The sequence below is a fragment of the Crinia signifera genome, chromosome 3, assembly GCF_055691185.1.
Source record: "Crinia signifera chromosome 3, ASM5569118v1, whole genome shotgun sequence".
Taxonomy (NCBI): domain Eukaryota; kingdom Metazoa; phylum Chordata; class Amphibia; order Anura; family Myobatrachidae; genus Crinia; species Crinia signifera.
The window spans coordinates 306738046-306756816 of NC_139219.1; the positions used below are offsets into that span (position 1 = coordinate 306738046).

General features: G+C 47.2%; 1 protein-coding gene across 2 annotated transcripts in view; it reads right to left on the reverse strand.

Annotated features, from left to right (window-relative positions):
* Positions 1–18771, reverse strand: part of SMC6 (structural maintenance of chromosomes 6) — a 70512-nt gene that overhangs the window by 46541 nt on the left and 5200 nt on the right. For both annotated transcript variants that reach the window (XM_083178578.1, XM_083178577.1), the window contains exons 2-8: positions 14808–14945; positions 11650–11767; positions 10440–10545; positions 8714–8850; positions 8327–8388; positions 1189–1269; positions 998–1099 (exon numbers count right to left, since the gene is read on the reverse strand). In XM_083178578.1, coding sequence (XP_083034704.1) covers positions 998–1099; positions 1189–1269; positions 8327–8388; positions 8714–8850; positions 10440–10545; positions 11650–11767; positions 14808–14921 — 720 coding nt within the window. In that variant the 5' untranslated portion in view covers positions 14922–14945. The remainder of the gene's footprint in view (positions 1–997; positions 1100–1188; positions 1270–8326; positions 8389–8713; positions 8851–10439; positions 10546–11649; positions 11768–14807; positions 14946–18771) is intronic.

An 18771-nucleotide genomic window follows, 5' to 3' on the forward strand; every position in this document is an offset into this window, starting at 1 on the left:
TTAGTAAACAAGAGGTATGTACTTATTCACAATTTAACATATTATTTCTTAAGCTTTTACAATAGTGACTATCCAATTCTGCAAATAGACAACTACTCTGTGCGGTCTGCTGTACTGGCAGTCATCTTTAGTACCTATACAACTGTATCTGTCACTTCATCAATAGGAAGGCATACACTGTCATCTATGGGCAATTGCACGGTGACACCTATTATGTTCTGTATGTTGAGTGCTACTGTCAGAAGTTATTTTTGGTATGGGCGTGGCCTGGAATAGCTTAGAGTAGGCAGCACCTGTCAGCTCTCCTGCATCCATCCTGCTAAACATCCTGATTTTAGGAGGAAATCTCTACTCTACTGTTGCTGTACTGACAGCCTGCAGTCTGTGGCCCCTTTTCAGCTACTTTATTGGACTCCAATAAATGATATTCAAGTAGAACCTCCCTATTATGGATGCCGTTCCCATGATCCTTTTGAATCACACGGTTTCTATTATATGTGATCTTCTTAAGTATTATTTTTCTATTCATTTTGTGACACTCATTGTGTTTGAGGTGAGAAGGTAGCATTAACATTTCCTGTTTTGAATCATAGTGCTACATGTGGTCTTCTACAATGCCATTCCACGTGCCCCACTAAATCCCACCAGCCCACTCACTTAAAATCACTCATAGCCCCCTACTCCAAACCCGCTCTTTGACCGCCCATACCCACTGTCACAGCCCACTTATCACACACCTTTCCAAACTACACTGCGCCTACATCGAAGTCCTCACATGTATGTTGCAATTGTGGACCACTTGTTGAACTGTGCCACTTCAGTTTAAAATGCTTACATTATTTTACTAAAACAATGTGTACAAGTCCCCTTTGAGCTCAGGATTAGTCTAACCCCCTGCATACTAAGTGACTTTCAAAACCCACTGTTTAAGTCCTCAATTCACAGAAACAATTCCAGCGTGTTCCGTTAAAACAGTTTAACACTGGACAAAACTCACCTCCACCCCAAAACAAATTTGGTCATGAGTCCTGGTCTTGGTTTCCATGATATACGAATAATCTTCCTTCATCTGATCCAACTGTGTCGCCTTCATGAAAAACTAAAAAGGTGACAATGGTAATAATCCAATGGTTCACAGCATGCAGCACAGTAACAGATGAGACTTACTGTAACTACACTTCTACACACCTTGTATTTGTCAGACTCATTCTTCGACTGCAGAAAACTTTTACTCATCTCTTGAGTTAGTACAGACACTGGATTATCAACCTGAAAGTGAAAATAAAACATAAAAAAAAAAATTTCCTCGAGAGAAATAAGTTACCATGGACATTATTGGTTAAAAAGACACCTTTAAGTGCCAAGTAAATGTGTAAAAAATTTTTTTAGGACAACACAGAAAAGAGGATTTTGGTACTTACCGGTAAATCCATTTCTCTGAGATCAGCAGGGACCACTGGAATCACATCGGGTATTAGAGCTGGGAATGCTGGGAGCTAGGCACTTCTTAATAATAATTAGGGGATACTGGCTCCTCCCCTCTAAGACCCACAATCCCCCAGTGAGGAAATTGGCCCCCCAGAGGAAAGGGTTACAGAACAAAACCATAACACAACCATACATACAACACGCAGATATCGGACCGGGCTGCAACAGCAACCACAACAGGCAGAATCCAACAGCCGGGCGGGTGTCCAGTGGTCCCTGCTGATCTCAGAGAAATGGATTTACCGGTAAGTACCAAAATCCTCTTTTCTCTGACATGCAGCAGGGACCACTGGAATCACATCGGGGAGGTTCCAAAGACCAAGCCCCGGGAGGGAGAGTGCTGGGGATTCTGTAAGACCAGACGACCAAAAGCTGAAGCTGAAGTTGCAAAAGTATCGAACTGGTAAAACTTAACAAACGTGTTCTGAGACGACCAAGTGGCCGCTCTGCACAGCTGAGAGATAGTAGCCCCTCTCTCAGCAGCCCACGACGTACTCACCGATCTGGTAGAGTGAGCTGTTACGGAGACAGGAGGCACCTGTCCCGCATGAAGATAAGCACTACGGATCGTCCACTTGATCCATCGTGCAATTGTCTGTTTTGACGCAGGCCACCCCCTGCGGAATGCGTCATAGAGAACAAATAAAGAATCCGATTTGCGTATAGACCTGGTTCTCTTGACGTAAATCCGAAGAGCCCTGACCACGTCCAAGGAGGATTGCTCCGGTGATTCTCCTTGAAAAGCCGGAACCACGATAGGCTGGTTTATGTGGTATGAGGATACCACCTTCGGAAGGAACCCTGCCTGGGTACGCAGCTCTGCTCTGTCCTCGTGGAAAATTAGATAAGGGGGCTTGCATGACAGAGCACCCAGCTCTGAAACTCTGCGAGCTGAGGCCAGGGCCAGTAAAAGAACTGTTTTCCAGCACAAGAACTTCAGTTCCACCCTGTTCAGTGGCTCAAATGTCTCAGACCTCAAGAAGGCTAGTACCAAGTCCAGATCCCAAGGAGCTGTGGGAGGCACGAAGGGAGGCTGAACTCGGAGAACCCCTTGAAAAAATGTTTGTACCTCAGGAATGAGGGCCAATCTCCTCTGAAAGAGAACAGACAAGGCCGAGACCTGGACCTTGAGAGAACCCAGTCTCAGACCCCCATCCAACCCCCTCTGTAAGAACAACAGAAGGCGGGACAATTTGAATACCCGGAATGGCCAGCCCTTACCCTCGCACCAACCCGCATATGAGCGCCATATTCTGTGATAATGCGCTGCTGAGGCGGGCTTCCGGGCCCTTAACATCGTAGGGATTACAGCTCTTGGAATTCCCTTCTCCCGCAAGACCTCGGTCTCAACAGCCACGCCGTCAAATGTAGCTGTGGCAGATTCTGATGAAAGAAGGGTCCTTGAAGGAGCAGATCCGGTCTGAGGGGCAACCGAACTGGCTCGTCTGCCAGTAACATCTGGATGTCTGAGAACCACGTCCTGCGAGGCCACCAGGGTGCTATGAGAATAGCCTGCACTGGCTCCCTCTTGAGTCTCTTCAGTACCTGGCCCAGAAGTGGAAGTGGCGGGAACAGGTAGACAAAGCTGAACTCCCACGGGGTCGACAGAGCGTCTGCCGCTATGGCCTGAGGGTCTCTTGTACGAGCCACATACGTTGGTAGTTGGTGGTTCTTTCGAGACGCCATCAGGTCCACCTCGGGAACTCCCCACCTGTCGGTGAGTTCCCGAAACACCTCGGGGTTGAGAGACCACTCGCCTGGGTGAAGGTCCTCCCTGCTGAGGAAGTCGGCCTCTAGATTTTCCCGACCTGGAAGGAACACTGCTAGCAGAACTACTCCTGATCGTTCTGCCCACTGAAGAACCTTCTTTACCTCCTTCATGGCCATGCTGCTCCTCGTGCCGCCCTGCCTGTTCACATAGGCGACTGCCGTGGCATTGTCCGACCTTATCTTTATGTGTTGACCCTGAAGGAACTCCTGAGCCTCCAACAGAGCATTGTAGATGGCTCTGATCTCCAACACATTGATGGACAAGCGCCTCTCCTGCAGGTCCCACCTGCCCTGGAGGCAGAGATGAAGTACTACGGCACCCCAGCCGCGTAGACTTGCGTCCGTTGTCAATACAATCCAGTCCTGGACTGCAAACCGACGACCCTCTATTAGATTCCTTCTGTGTCTCCACCACAGTAGTGAATGTCTTGCCTCGGCCGACAAGTGGATTCTTTTGTGCAGATTCAGGTGCGAGCCCGCACCCTTTCTGAGAAGATCCAACTGAAACGGTCTTGAGTGGAAACGTCCCCACGTCAGAGCTGGGAAGGCTGCCACCATCTTCCCTAGCAGCTGAGTGCACAGATGGAGGCTGATCCTCTGTGGAAGTAAGATCCTCTGCACTAGGTGCAAGATAGCCTGGATCTTGTCTTCCGGCAGGAAGATTCTCAGAGACTCCGTGTCTAGCCAAAGGCCTAGGAACAAGATCCTCTTGGATGGAACTAAAGAGGATTTCTTGAAATTCATTATCCACCCCAGGCTGGTGAGCGTCTGAGTGGTTAACCTCGCATGACTCTCCAGTAACTCCCTCGATGGGGCCTTGATTAGGAGATCGTCGAGATAGGGAATTATTGTCACCCCTTGACATCTGAGGTATGCGACTGCTACTGATAGAGTCTTGGTGAATACTCTGGGCGCTGACGATAATCCGAAGGGCAGAGCCCTGAACTGAAAATGATCCCGACCGATGGCAAAACGAAGAAAGGCCTGGTGAGGGATGCAAATCGGGATGTGTAGGTAAGCATCCTTGATATCCAATGATATCATGTACTCCCCTGGCTCCAAAGAAGCAATCACTGAGTGGATTGATTCCATTTTGAATGGTTGATACGAGACTAACCGATTCAAAGGCTTCAGGTTGAGAATGGGCCTGACTGACCCATCCGGCTTGGGGACTACAAAGAGGGTTGAGTAGAACCCTGTGTTCCTCTGAGTTGCTGGGACCGGCATGATGACCTGAGCCTCCAGCAAGATCCGAATGGCTTCTAGCAGGCTCGTTCTCTTTTCCTGAGATGTTGGCAGAGCCGTTGTGAAGAATCGAACCGGAGGAGTGGAGTCGAACTGAATCCGGTACCCTTCTGATACCACCCTGCGAACCCAAGGATCCTCCGAAAGGGAGAACCATTGGGTTCCGAAGGCCAACAGACGGGCACCTACTGGTAAACTGTTGACTGAAGCTGGTAAACCGTCATGCCACCGGCTTCTGCTGGGGCTTAGGTTCCTGGGCTCTTGGAGCAGCCTGAGGGCGGGCTCTGGCTCTGGACCCTCTAGAGGACTGGAAACCTCTTCCTCTACCCCGAAAGGTGCGCTGAGTCCGAAAGGACTGAAAAGATGGACCTGCGAACTGTCTTCTGGGAGGAGGAGGAGCTGCCGACGGTAAAAATGCCGACTTCCCTCCCGTCGCCTGTGAGATCCATTTGTCTAATTCAGGCCCGAAAAGGATGTCCCCGGAAAAGGGAAGACCCTCCACAGCCCTTTTAGACTCCGCGTCCGCCTGCCAAGAGCGAAGCCAGAGGGCCCGCCGTGCAGAAATGGCGCTAGCTGATATTCTGGAAGAGATTAAGGATACATCCTTAGCCGCCTCTCCTAAGAACATAGCAGACTCCTTAACATGTTCAGCCAAGCAACGAATCTCATCTCTAGGCATACCTGATTCCAATCCTTCAATGATTAGCTCCGCCCATTTAACATTTGCCCTATTTACCCAGGCCGAGACTATTGCCGGTCTGAGTTGAGTCCCTGCTGCTACATAAATGGCCTTGAGAGTAGCCTCCAATTTTCTATCTGAGGGATCTTTCAAGGCTGAAGCCCCTGGGACTGGCAGAGTTGTTTTCTTGGACAGACGGGAAACTGAGGTGTCCACCGGAGGTGGAGTCTCCCACTTGCTTAGGGCCGCAGGCTCAAAAGGATACAGAGAAGGGAAGCGTCTGGGAATCTGAAAACGTTTGTCCGGATTCCTCCATGCAGCCAGAAGCTGATCCTGATTTGGACAAGGAAAGACCACTGATGTCTTCTGAACCCCTCCAAACAGATCAAACTCCTGTGGCTCTGGTCTGGGATCCTCCGGTAAACGAAGAACCTCCTTTACCGCCATAATGAGAGCCTCTATCCCTAAAGGAGTCGGCTCTCCCTCAGGAATGACATCCTGAACCTCTTCCCATTCACCATCCTCCATTTCGTGAAATGGATCTTGTTCCTCCTCTAAATCATCTTCCACAATAATAGCCTGATAAGGTCGCTTATTGCTAGATGTAGAAGGCCTCTCTGGTCTGGCCATGGAGTTAGCTAACCCCTCCACCGACCTTGCTAGGGCTGTAGCCCAAGATGGCTCCGCTCTGCGAGCCAGCGCCAATTCAGAAGTGAGCTTTGACATAGTACCCACTAAGGTAGAGGCCCACTGGGGCGCCTGAGACCCCGCCAGTGATGCAGATTCAGCACCTGAACATGACTGACAAACAGTGGCATTACCCTCAGCTGTGTATTGAGAAAACTTAGCTGTACAGACAGTACAAGCAAAAACCTTCTGAGAGGCTTTGGATTTGCCCGTCATGATCCCTGCTCGCCCGGTCCAACAACAGCGCGCGATACAGGTGCAAACACACACACACACTGAGTACAGATACACCTCTCACAAGCCAAAAACCTCAGGGTTCTGTGAGACCTGGAGGAGAATGAGCCCTATTAGTGACAATACAGCGCAAAACACTGTGTCAGTAATAAAACCTTTAGAGCCTTCCAAGCTGCAGTAACCTGTGAACAGGAAAGAGTCAGCTTACTGTGTATCTGTGTAATGGCCGCGCCATGCCGGCCTCCGTTTTACCGCGTGTCCCCTCTCCCTCTGCTTAGCCAACCTGTGGCGTTCTGACAACGTCCAGAGGCACCCGCTTGCTAGCGCTCACTCCTGCAATACCTCCGGCACTTAGTACAGCCGCGTGGTATAGTACAGCGATACGCGCCCTTTCGCAAGATGGCGGCGCCTCACCTCGCTGCAGAGACCCGCGCACAGCGCGGCTGACGGAGAAGCAGGGGACGGCGTGTGGAAAGTGCGCTCAGCGCTCTACTCACCACCGGAGGCTTCCTTCGTGACTGGTGTCCCCTTTGCTGGAGGGGCGGCAGGAGCACGGAACCCGTGCAGGCAGGCACCTTTAGTGAGGTCCTGACTGACGACCTGGAACTCCAGGGGCGCTGAATGCCCGGACCCACACCTTTCAGTAGGTGGGGAAGGGATTCTATCAAGTAAAGATGTAAAAAATTCTATTGTAAAGCCAACGCTAGAAAAATGTGCAGGAGCAGAAAAAACTGTGACCTAACTCCCTGGCACAATTTTCTCACTGGGGGATTGTGGGTCTTAGAGGGGAGGAGCCAGTATCCCCTAATTATTATTAAGAAGTGCCTAGCTCCCAGCATTCCCAGCTCTAATACCCGATGTGATTCCAGTGGTCCCTGCTGCATGTCAGAGAAATAATATTAAAATCAATTTCCATTAACATCGTTCAATCAAACATTATGACTCCTGGCTTTATATTCCCATTGGCAGCTGCAACTCTCTGCATCTGCCAAGTGGGCGTGTGCCGCCAAAATACCCGATCAGCAGTGATTGGCTGCACAGTAGACACTGGGAGGGTATCTAAGGTGACGAGGGGCCAGGAGGTCCCTCTGATAAGCGGCTGCTGGAGGTTAATCTTCTGGCAGCACCCCATTCTGTATTTCTGCTGCAATGTCAGAAAAAGTCCAATCTGGGTAACCCTGGAATCTTAGGGTGCCTTCGAGAAGTGAGTATTCCCATCCTATTCATATGGCTTTAAAGACAAGTTGTCTCAAATGATAATTATTATTACAATGAGTATAGAGTCGGACGAGTAGACAAGAGTATAGCTCCAAGCAATACTAGATTAAATATATAAGACATAGCAGTGAAGCACATTTGCTTTTTTCCTACTTAAAACAAAAATAGAAGTAAAACAACCCAAAAAAGGTAAAATAAATGGCTACATCATACACGTTACACGTGACCGGAGAAAGTACTGTCGAAGTACTGTTAGATTCTAATTACATGATCACAATAAACACTCGCAACCAATCCTCTTGGATAACACCTACTGTACGTCATATAAAATTGGATACATTGTCATACAAAAAGGTTATTTATCTAGAACACCAAACGACAAAAAAAACTACAGGATCGTAATGTTTCCCAGGCAAAAGCGAAGGATCAAATAACTTTTCTCAAAAATGATCCTTGTCCAGAGTGTGCATAAAACGAAATGCATATGGATTGCCGACATCACAGTGATCAGAATCCCAACAGGGGCTAAGTATGCAAACTTGCGCCCCCCCCCCCCCCAAAATGAAAGGACATGGAGGAAAGCGCAACAGCCACAATTTTATTTATAAGGCGCCATAAGTGTTTTGCAGCGCTGTACCAAGGAACAGTACGGGGAGACAGAACTTATCACAAGTTAAATAAACAGTGCAATATGAACTACACGCAATGCGTTTTGAACCAAAAACTTTAAGAGGCATCAAAGAATTGCACTGTGTGTGGGTACCATTACTTGCACATACCAGGAGCATGTATCTGGTCATTCAGTTATCAACTAGTACCTAATGTGGTTTAGTTGATACATCTTGCTACCTAGCAGTATTCAAGTATTTCATATAGTTTAATGTATTTTATATATTTCTTTTGACCAAGTGAGTAAACCAGTATATTATCAGATCTAGCCAACACTCCTATTTTCATTTATAATTAGCAGAGGCCGCTTTGGATTGTAACCAACCACACAATTACCTGTATGTTGAAATGATCGAGGATTGCTGTAAGTTCATCCTTCTTAGAGGAAACCAATGCTCCTGTTGGGGAAGAAAATAAAACTGCATTCAGTAATGTTCTTTGCTAGTAAATCACAAATACAGACTCTTGAATCTGCCAAAGTATATTGCAGGAACCCACAACCGTGAAAAAGTGAGTTCATTGTGCAAATAACGTGATTATTCTATTTCCATGCAACACTCTGATAGATAATGTTCACAGTGCTGCGTATGATTGACACGCCAGCCGCCACTCGTCCAGCATACATAGTTGTTTAGCCGCATGTTATTGCCAGGGTGACCCATTCAGGTTCTACAATCTATAGCAGTGTAACAAAGGATATGTGTAACTAGCGCTACCATTTACCTGTAGAACTCTTCAGTTTGTAACTGCGATTGCCATCGGTAGTGAAATGCTGCTGCACGATAATGGAATCGCCGTACACCTCAGGTCTGAACGCATCGTGTCCTCTGTTCCGCAATGTGATGGAAACATCTGCAGAGCTGAAACCGAGAGAGGGCATCCATTAACCATAGGTTCTGTAAGGGGCAGACCAGATTCAAAATCCATTAAGGTTAAAACACTTGGGGGAGGAGCGGGGGGTGACATTTTTCTTTAATAATTTTTTTAATTGCTCCAAGATAAGCCGAGCATGAACGGACATGAACTGGAAAGTACCGCTTGGGTGCCCAAATGGATCACTTAGCACATTTCACCCCAAAACAGGGAGATGCGAACAGAAAAGTTTCTCCACGGGGCTCAGTGAACCTGAGCACAGCAACAACTGAACTCATCCATTGGGAACCCTCCAGGGTGGCCACGGGGAGAATCAACTGTTTTCCCCTTAAGAGATTAAACAATATAACATTGAATTATGAAACAACCTTCTCTGACCTAATTACACAATCTGCGTTTGGCAATAACACTTTGCCACAGGCTGATGCCAACAACTACAGTAATGTGTTATTGTTACCGATCATTACCGGCCTGTGCTGCCGCCTCTATACAATGGGCAGTCATGATGCTCTACCCATTAGCCAATCTACACTCATCCTGGCAGACCGCATAAGCACTGTACAATGAGGGTTCTGCTTCAGAGTCATCAGTTGGTTGATGCAATTGTCCCACTAACTGCAACATGTACAGCAGCCCAACGTTAATGAGTGACATCAGTGCTCTCCAAATGGCAGACATGACATTAGCAGGCTGCTGTGGGTATGGATCAAAGGCAGTGTCTGGGTCAACACCCAAATGTCAACGTGCGATCTCCTGTCTTCGTGCATGTGTACGGTAAGCAGTGCGCGAGCCATCCACCTGAAGGCACCGAGCAAAGGTTAGCCTTCGCTTGCTGCTTGCAGGGTGGTCGACACCCTGTGGGCATGCCGCCAGCATTGTCTGGGGCACTCCAGCAGGCCCGACATCAGTGGCTTCCTTCTCCCTACGGTCTTCACAGCGCGGAGTAAGTTCTGGCTTACTCAGCGCTGGGAGCAGGGGTAATATTATTCAATGGTGAATGATTCCCCCCCCCCCCAATGTGCATGGCTGTGTGTCTATCTGCTCACTGGGCTCCGAACATTTGCAGCCCAGCGCGCAGGTCTGAATCAGGCCCATAGTATGATTAAGCGAGTTGTGGTTGACCAGCGTTAAACTTCTCTCAGATTATCACAATACAAACAGGCTGCACCCGCATCTGGACTTACTTACAATGGATAGTGTGGCAGGACTGGCATTACTGAGTGGAGTGTCTGTGGAATAAATCTGCTGTGGGCATGTGCACAGCGGTGCGTCCTATTCTGAGCGGAGCATAGGCAGAGAGAAGTCCAATCTTAGGTGAAGCTCCTGTTTCAGGCCTATATTGGTGCAAGCGCTGAAAACAGTAGACGGCTGCTTTCACACTGCTGGTGGCGGAGAGGTCGCACAGATGCATCCAAGTCAGCGTACTAGCAGATGGTGACAGTGGACATGATTGCATACCCAATGCATGGGACTCAGGTGAAATCAGGTCCAAACAGAGATGTAGCCAGCAGGAAGGGAACTAGTTCTACTGCACACGAAAGGTTTGACAAAACCCCTGGTCACCAGTAACACTTACGTCTGTCCGTCCTTCACAAATCCTTTTATTGACGAGCCCCTGTTTGTGATCGCAGCCTTCCCACCCAGCCCTACAATGAGAGCTGTCAGAACGGCGCTCTTTCCACCTAAAAAACAAATACACTACAAGGTAAGTCATTCATTTACATTCTGTATGGGAATACTCCCCTGGTGTCAGCTATTTCATGGGAGTTGTATCAGATCATGTAAAGCAGTGGTGTCAAACTCATGGCTCTCCAGCTGTTGTGGAACTACACGTCCCAGCATGCCCCGCCACAGTTTTAGCAATCCATTATTTAAAATCTGTGGCAAAGCATGCTGGGACATGAAGTTCCACAACAGCTGTAAGGCCATGAGTTTGACACCGCTGATTATAGAGTGGTTAAGTGGAGCAGTTGCCCACACCAACCAATCAGATTCTTCCTAGCTTTTTATAGTGTACTTGATAAATGCTATCTTGGAGCGGATTGGTTCTCTATTTTCCTTTATAAGCTTTGATTTATCCTTCCCTTTGTAGTATTAGTTCTGAACTGTTCTACACAACATTTTCACATTGTTCTTGCTTTTATATAATATATACTATAACAAATATGTTTCTATGACCTCTAAATACTCCCTCCCCAGCCAGCCTTCTCTGGATAGCCAAGGCCTATTGTTCTCAGCTGCAATACAATACATAGAACAATGCAGTAGAGGATTGGCAGAGTGATCCTTTTACTCACTTAATCCTATTAAAGGTCTAGATGAGGATGGCTCTATCTGTACCTAGAACCATAATGGTCAATGTTACCCACAATTACCCTTCCCTTTTCCTGATAAAGAAAACAATTGACTCATTTGAAGTTCTCCTTGTCCCAATGACACATAACTATCTGTCTTCTCTGCTTGAATGTTCCGTACCCCTAGTAATCCTGTACCAGGAATTGTTACGGGAGGATTACAATGCGATATGTCCATGGCCACTGTACAGTATCTTCCATACTTGTTACCAGGCCGAAAGTGCAATGGGGAACTCATATCATTAGGATATATGTAATAAACGGGATACTAGGTCATATAAACTCTCTGGCACTTGCTAGTTTCTCTGGGCACTTTATGGCTCTTCCAGTCCCCCTGTATTATTAATGAAGTCATGAGAATGGATCGGAGGATATCACCCCATGTGTAGCTGACTCCGCAACAGAACCGAGTTAGTCCTACTCACAACTTACTTCCATTATTCCCCACGACAAAGTTGACATTTGGTCCAAATCGGAAAGGTCCGAGCATGGAATGACACATGAAGTTCTTCAGCGAAATGCTCTCAATGATTCCAACTTCTGCAGTGCTCTAACAAAACAAAGGGACACTGAATACGGGATCTACAAGAGCGTGATGATGTGATGTGAACATTTTTTCTAGCCCATTGGCATCAAAAAGAACCAGGGCAGAGGCCATCACAATAATAAAATGTTTAAATCCGGGATGGGGAACCTTCGGCCCTCCATCTGTTGTTAAACTACACATCCCAGCACGCTCTGTAACACTTTTAGCATGGCCAAATAGAAAAAATGTAGCAGGGCATGCTGGTATGTTTAGTTCAACAACAGCTGGAGGGCCGAAGGTTCCCCATCCTGGTTTCAATCATGACCATAATGAATTAACATGAGATTATATCTACACACACATTTTATATAAATTAGGATCACCCCTGGGGCCAGGTCACCATGGTGACCAGATTCTGCTTTTTTGGGTGGAGGGAGCTGAATCTTGTCTTGGCCGGATGCACTTGCGGTAACAGCTGGGCAGAACAGTGGACAACCCACCCGGCTGTATGACAGCCGGGCCCCCTGTTTTAAAACCCGAGCCAATCGGAATTTGCGGTTCGGCAGCCAATCTGGAGCAGCAGTGGTAACTCCTGAATGGCTGTCGAACCACAAGCTCCTATTGACTTGCAATCTGGTGCAAGCTTTGAAATAGACATGGCGGACCTGCTCTCGTACAGCCATGTTGGTTGTCCACCGCTCTGCCTGGCTGTTGCCATTAACTTGGATTGTAATGGTATTGAGGAGGGATAATCCCCCATGGCAATGAGCAATGTACCCCTGGCAGAGCATGTAACCCCATGGTAACAAGCATTTACCCCTGGCTGAGCATGTAACCCCAAGGAAACAAGCATTTACCCCTGACAGAAAATGCAACCCCTGGCATCGAGCATGTAGGATAGATTGTAAGCTTGCAGCAGGGCCCTCCTACCTCCAAGTCTGTCTGTTGTTACCCAGTTAGTTTTATCACTGTCTACTATTGTAAAGCGCAACTGAATCTGCTGCGCTATATAAGACACTGTAACGGAATCTGCTGCGCTATATAAGACGCTGTAACGGAATCTGCTGCACTATATAAGACACTGTAACGGAATCTGCTGCGCTATATAAGACACTGTAACGGAATCTGCTGCACTATATAAGACACTGTAACGGAATCTGCTGCACTATATAAGACACTGTAACGGAATCTGCTGCACTATATAAGACACTGTAACGGAATCTGCTGCACTATATAAGACGCTGTAACGGAATCTGCTGCGCTATATAAGACACTGTAACGGAATCTGCTGCGCTATATAAGACACTGTAACAGAATCTGCTGCGCTATATAAGACACTGTAACGGAATCTGCTGCACTATATAAGACGCTGTAACGGAATCTGCTGCGCTATATAAGACACTGTAACGGAATCTGCTGCGCTATATAAGACACTGTAACAGAATCTGCTGCGCTATATAAGACACTGTAAATAAATAAATGTAGGCAAGTGGAACTTATGTAGCATAATATGTAATAGGCATTAAGGCTTGTGGTATTATATGTAATGGGCATTACAGTGTGTGGCATAACTTGTAATGGGCATTATGGCGTTTGGTACAGTATATGTAATGGGCATTATGAAATTTGGTATAATATGTAAAATGGTGTGTGGCCTATCATGTAATGGGCATTATGGCATGTGGTATAAATTGTATTGGGGGTGTGACATGTGTAATTGGTATTACGGTGTGAATTTTTGCCATGCACCTTCGGCACGAACTGTCCCTATTTTCAGCTTGTCTGGCTCCTACACTTTCATCCTGGCTCCTACACTTTCATCCTGGCTCCTAGATTTTAAAGATATTTGTTCATCCCTGATATACAGTATATTCATCCTCCTCTTCTTAGAGGACCAGTAATACGGTCTGCCACTACAAACAGCTCAGATATTTATACAAGTCATTGCCCCACTTGCTAGCTCCACAAAGTTTAACAGCTCCCGTGATAACATAAAGAACAGAAGGGTCGATTCAGTCTTGTTCGTACGGGCACGAATTCGGCCTCTTCCCTGATGTTTGGGTCTAATGAACAATGTATCCTGGTGACTGGTCTTGGGGAGCCCCAGAGGGTGTTTTTTGTTACATAGGACATACCTCACCCCTGTACGGTTACAGAGATGTGGTGGGAGGACTGACGTTACTTGTCCAAAATGCTGCATATTACATGCCACTTTTGGCATCTTCTATGGTCCTACCCAACAGTCCACATTAATTAGACAAAGCTGATTAGTGTCATTGGGGCAGATGTATTAAACCTGGTGAAGAGATAAACTGGAGAAAAATTGGAAGGAGTTAACGCACCAGCCAATCAACTTCCAACTGTCATATTTCAAACACTGCTGATTGGCTGGTGGGTTATATCCTTCCACTTTTTCTCCACTTTATCTCTTCGCCAGGCTTAATACATCTGACCCAGTGTACCAGAATCCTACAATCTGTTCTTACTCCTGAAGTCTGTACCTGCCAGAGGATGACATGGATGCTAGCACTAGATAATATGTAATTAACCTTTGTATGCTAGCCAAGTTTCCCCATACAAACTACAATACCACTCGCTGTGTTGACTTTGCCCATGTCCACTTTGTCGACATTCACAACGAACTTGTGCCATGTCGACCTAGACCCCTTTCAACCTAGTGTTGTCGACCAACCGAACGTATCCAGTACACACTACATTACCGCTCATCCTGCACCCATTGCTCCTCCTCCTCACCCACATGGCACTAGCCCTATTCCTGCACCCCCTCACCTGAGGGTGGACCGCATGCTTTTTTTCCCCTAGAATGTGGCTGAATAGCACAGGTATGGGAGCATGCATACATGTGGTATTTCAGAATTAGTGTGAGGTCTGCAGATTTATTTGCCTTGAAAAATCCAGCTCCCAATTAAATACGCCCCTGTATATGTTATGATTAGGGCACCCGTATTAGGACTCTCAGTAAAGGTTTGTTAACGAAAAGCTCTGACCCAGCCAGAACATATCCACTGTGATATACAGGCTGTGTCAGATTCCGTGTACTTACTGACTGAGACTCCCGCACAGCATAGGATGTATTACATTCCTGCTCGTCATCTGGCCTCGCTCTCTTATTGTGCCCGGCAGTGCTCAGCGGACTCGATTCCTTCCTCTTACCCATTGTTGATTGTTAAAGATATAAAAACTAAAGCAGAAGAAAAAAGGAAAGAAATGATCTAACACTGGTAAATTACAAACACACAAGTGACATAAAACACTGGCGAACAAAATGCCTGGTACTTATGTAATATCTGGGCTCCCGTTTTTCTTATGAGACCGCGTCCCCTTGCGGGGCTCGCTGCGCTCGCCACGCTTCGGGCACGGTGGCTCGCTGCGCTCGCCACACTATATAAAATCAACTCCATGCGTAGTTGGATAGTAGGGGTATGAAAAAATGGGGTGCATTTAACATGGGAGCCCAGATAATACATAGTACCAAATGCCTTTACTAGGTATTCATGTTCCTACGGTTAGCTCACATGCTCCATACCAAGAGACAACGACATAAACAGGTACATTTTACTAAAAATTAAAAAAAAACAAAAGGTGACGTTGCCTATAGCAACAAATCAGATTTTGTCTATCATTTCCCTATTGCACCCTAGAAAATGATAGACAGAGTCTAAGATGGGGGATGGGCAGTTAGGCTGCAGAGGGGGGGATAGGGCTAGGCTGCAGGAAGGAAGGGTTAAGGCCCACTATGTGATTTGGTCCCGATTTTAACTGATTCCTATGGATCGGGAAGTGAAATCGCCCAAATCGCATGTCGACACCCCGTCAGACCCAATGTGCGGTCCCGTGTCATTGGAGTTGGGAGGTCGGACCGGCTGCAAGGAGGGCAGGCGCAGAGGACACAGGCGAGGGTAACGGAGAGCCGGAGCAGGGATCTGTCAGTGCTGCAAGAAAAAAAAAAAGCCCATACAAATGAATGGTCAGCCAGTGATCGGCTGAGTACTCTCTCAGCCAGTCAGCAGTCCCCCTGTGTCCCCCGCACTGGCCCTCCTCGCAGTGTCCCCCGTCCGCCACTCCCCTGCTCTCTCCATCTTGCAGCTCCCCGGGAGTTGCATATGATAAATCGCATGCGATTTATCATATGCAAAACTTGGCACATCAAGTGTCTAATCGTGTGTCCCCTCCCGGGGAGCTGCAGGGTAAATCAGGTCCGGACTAATGTATGGGGGCCTTTAGAATATTTACCCCTGGGGGTGAAATTTAATAGGATGAGAGATTCAAAAAGTGAGAGATTTGGTAAGAAATGTCCAGGTTTTTTTTAAAGCGGCAATCATTTACACTGCAAAATCAAACTGGTTTAGCGGGATGCGGTCATTTGGTCGAATGCATTATGGTCGAATGTCATTACATCGAATCCATTAGGTCGAATTGCTAAAAGGTCGACATGATTCTAGGTCGACATGGGAAAAGGTCGAAATGATTCTAGGTCGAAAGGTCATTAGTTCGACAGGTCATTAGGTCGACAAGGTCATTAGTTCGACATTGTCTAGGTCGACATTCACAAAGTCGACATGGGGTTTTTCACTGTTTTTTGAGCCGACATGTGCTGACAGGCGGTATTTCATGCCCTACCATCAACTAGGGCGTGGTGGGAGAATAAAATAGTGTGCCGAGCGTAGCGAGGCACCGTGCCCGATGCATAGCGAGCGCAGCGAGCGATGCGAGGGGATGCAGTGCACTTTAAACTGTGTCCATGTCGACTGTGTTGACATTCAGGTAAAAAAACAGTGAAAAACCCCATGTCGACTTTGTGAATGTCGACCTAGACAATGTCGAACTAATGACCTTGTCGACCTAATGACCTGTCGAACTAATGACCTTTCGACCTAGAATCATTTCGACCTTTTCCCATGTCGACCTAGAATCATGTCGACCTTTTAGCAATTCGACCTAATGGATTCGATGTAATGACATTCGACCATAATGCATTCGACCAAACGATCCCAACCCGGTTTAGCAGTGTAAATGATTGCCGCTTTAAAAAAAACCTGGACATTTCTTACCAAATCTCTCACTTTCTGAATCTCTCATCCTGTTACACCCCCCCCCAGGTGTCAGGACTCGGGATACCAATGCCATCCTTCTCAAACAAGTGCAGCGCGACTTGTTGCTCACTGAAGATAGATGTATGCGGACAGATATGTACATTGGTATTTGTTTGTTTAGAGCCAGTACAGTTATAGCAGAGAAGGTACAGTTATCACACAGGAGACACCGGGCCACATATGGCTGAGTGCACAGTTATTTACTACCCCCTATTTACTGTCATAGACTGGGCATAACCCAGACTGAGCAGAACACAGAGAGATAGACTATTATTTATTCATTTATTACCAGTACAAGACAAGTCTGAACTTGCCAGCTGCAGGATAAGTGCATGAAGGGTTCAACATGAGGGGGAATAGCCCCTGTAATACCCCTTTTAGACCAAAACGCCGGGTCGCACCCGGCTTTTTGGACCCTGGTTGAAGCCGGGTGCGACCCGGCGTTTAGGGGCATTTACACCGGACGGGCTTAAACACCCGCACCCCCCTCCCGCCCCTTCCCGGCGCTTGAAGATGACAGTGCAATGTCATCTTCAAGCGCCGATCGATGCCGCCGTACCCGGAACGCTGCTGGGGGCAGCCCAGCACTAAGGTAAGCTGCTAGGCTGCCCCCTGTCCCACCACCCCCGCCATTGGACAGGAGGTGAATGGTCCCGCACACAGGAATCCATTCACCTCCCTCCCCCGCCACCGCTGCTGTCTGCAGAGTATAGCAGACAGCAGCGCCGGCTGTCAGTGTCAGACTGACAATCCGTCCAACCTGCGGACGCTGCGGTCCGCAGGTTGGACGTTCCCCATTCATGTAAATGGGAGCCGGGTCATCCAACCCGGCGTTTCTATTTACACCGCCCTCTACCCAGGTCCTAGCCGTGTTCTACCCAGGTCAGGACCTGGGTAGAAGTCCCGTGTAAAGGGACACAGCGTTAGGGATTTACACCGCCGAAGATCCGGGTCTGACCCGCCGCTGACCCGGATTTTTCAGCGGTGTAAAAGGGGTATTAGTCAGGATTTTGATGTTGGTATACTGACCTTCGCAATTCCGACTGTCAGGGGGATATCCGGCACACGATATAGCTAGTGTTCATTCTAGCACCCGCTATCTTTGAAAACCCATGCAGTTCCTCTTCCCTGCCTGGGCTGTCGCTGCCTGCTGTAGTGCTTCTAGCACAGTGTGGTCTGTAAATCAGCACTGGTATGAAAACCAGACCTGTGCTAGAAACACCACAGCAGACAGCGACACCCCAGGCAGGGAACAGGAACTGCATGGGTTTTCAAAGATAGCAGGTGCTAGAATGAACGCTAATAGCTATGTATATGTACCCTGTACTTGTTGTCTACTGTATTCAACTGTAAGTCACTGTTTTGCTTATTCGTTAATTAACATTGTAATTAGGCATTGTGGATCCGTTGTGTCACCATATAAAGAAAAATAATAATTAATTTAAACATATACCAGAGCGATTGTATTTAACTGTATAATATACTTTATGTCATCTACCATCCTACCAAATTTCACAAAAATCTGTCCTTCTCAGACTAGTGTTCACTCTAGGATATTTTTAGAGCAGGGTGCTGACCACCGGGCCGGGAACATTTTATATAAAAAATTTACACTAGAAAAAAATATATATATATAACAGAGAAAATTGCACACTGCACTAGGTATACTCTGATATTTCCATTACATATTCTGTCGTAATGACGATTACACATTATGGCACACACTAATGCCTGTTACACATTATACCACACACCATATTGCCCATTACACATGATGACACACACCAAAAGTTATCAGTAGCATGTCAGCACAGTGAGGGGCAGCGTAAGGGCGCACAATGACACTCACAAAAATGGGCAGAGTGCGGCACCTTGCAAAAGAAGCTTAGAGGGAACATTACCAGGCTATGGGCG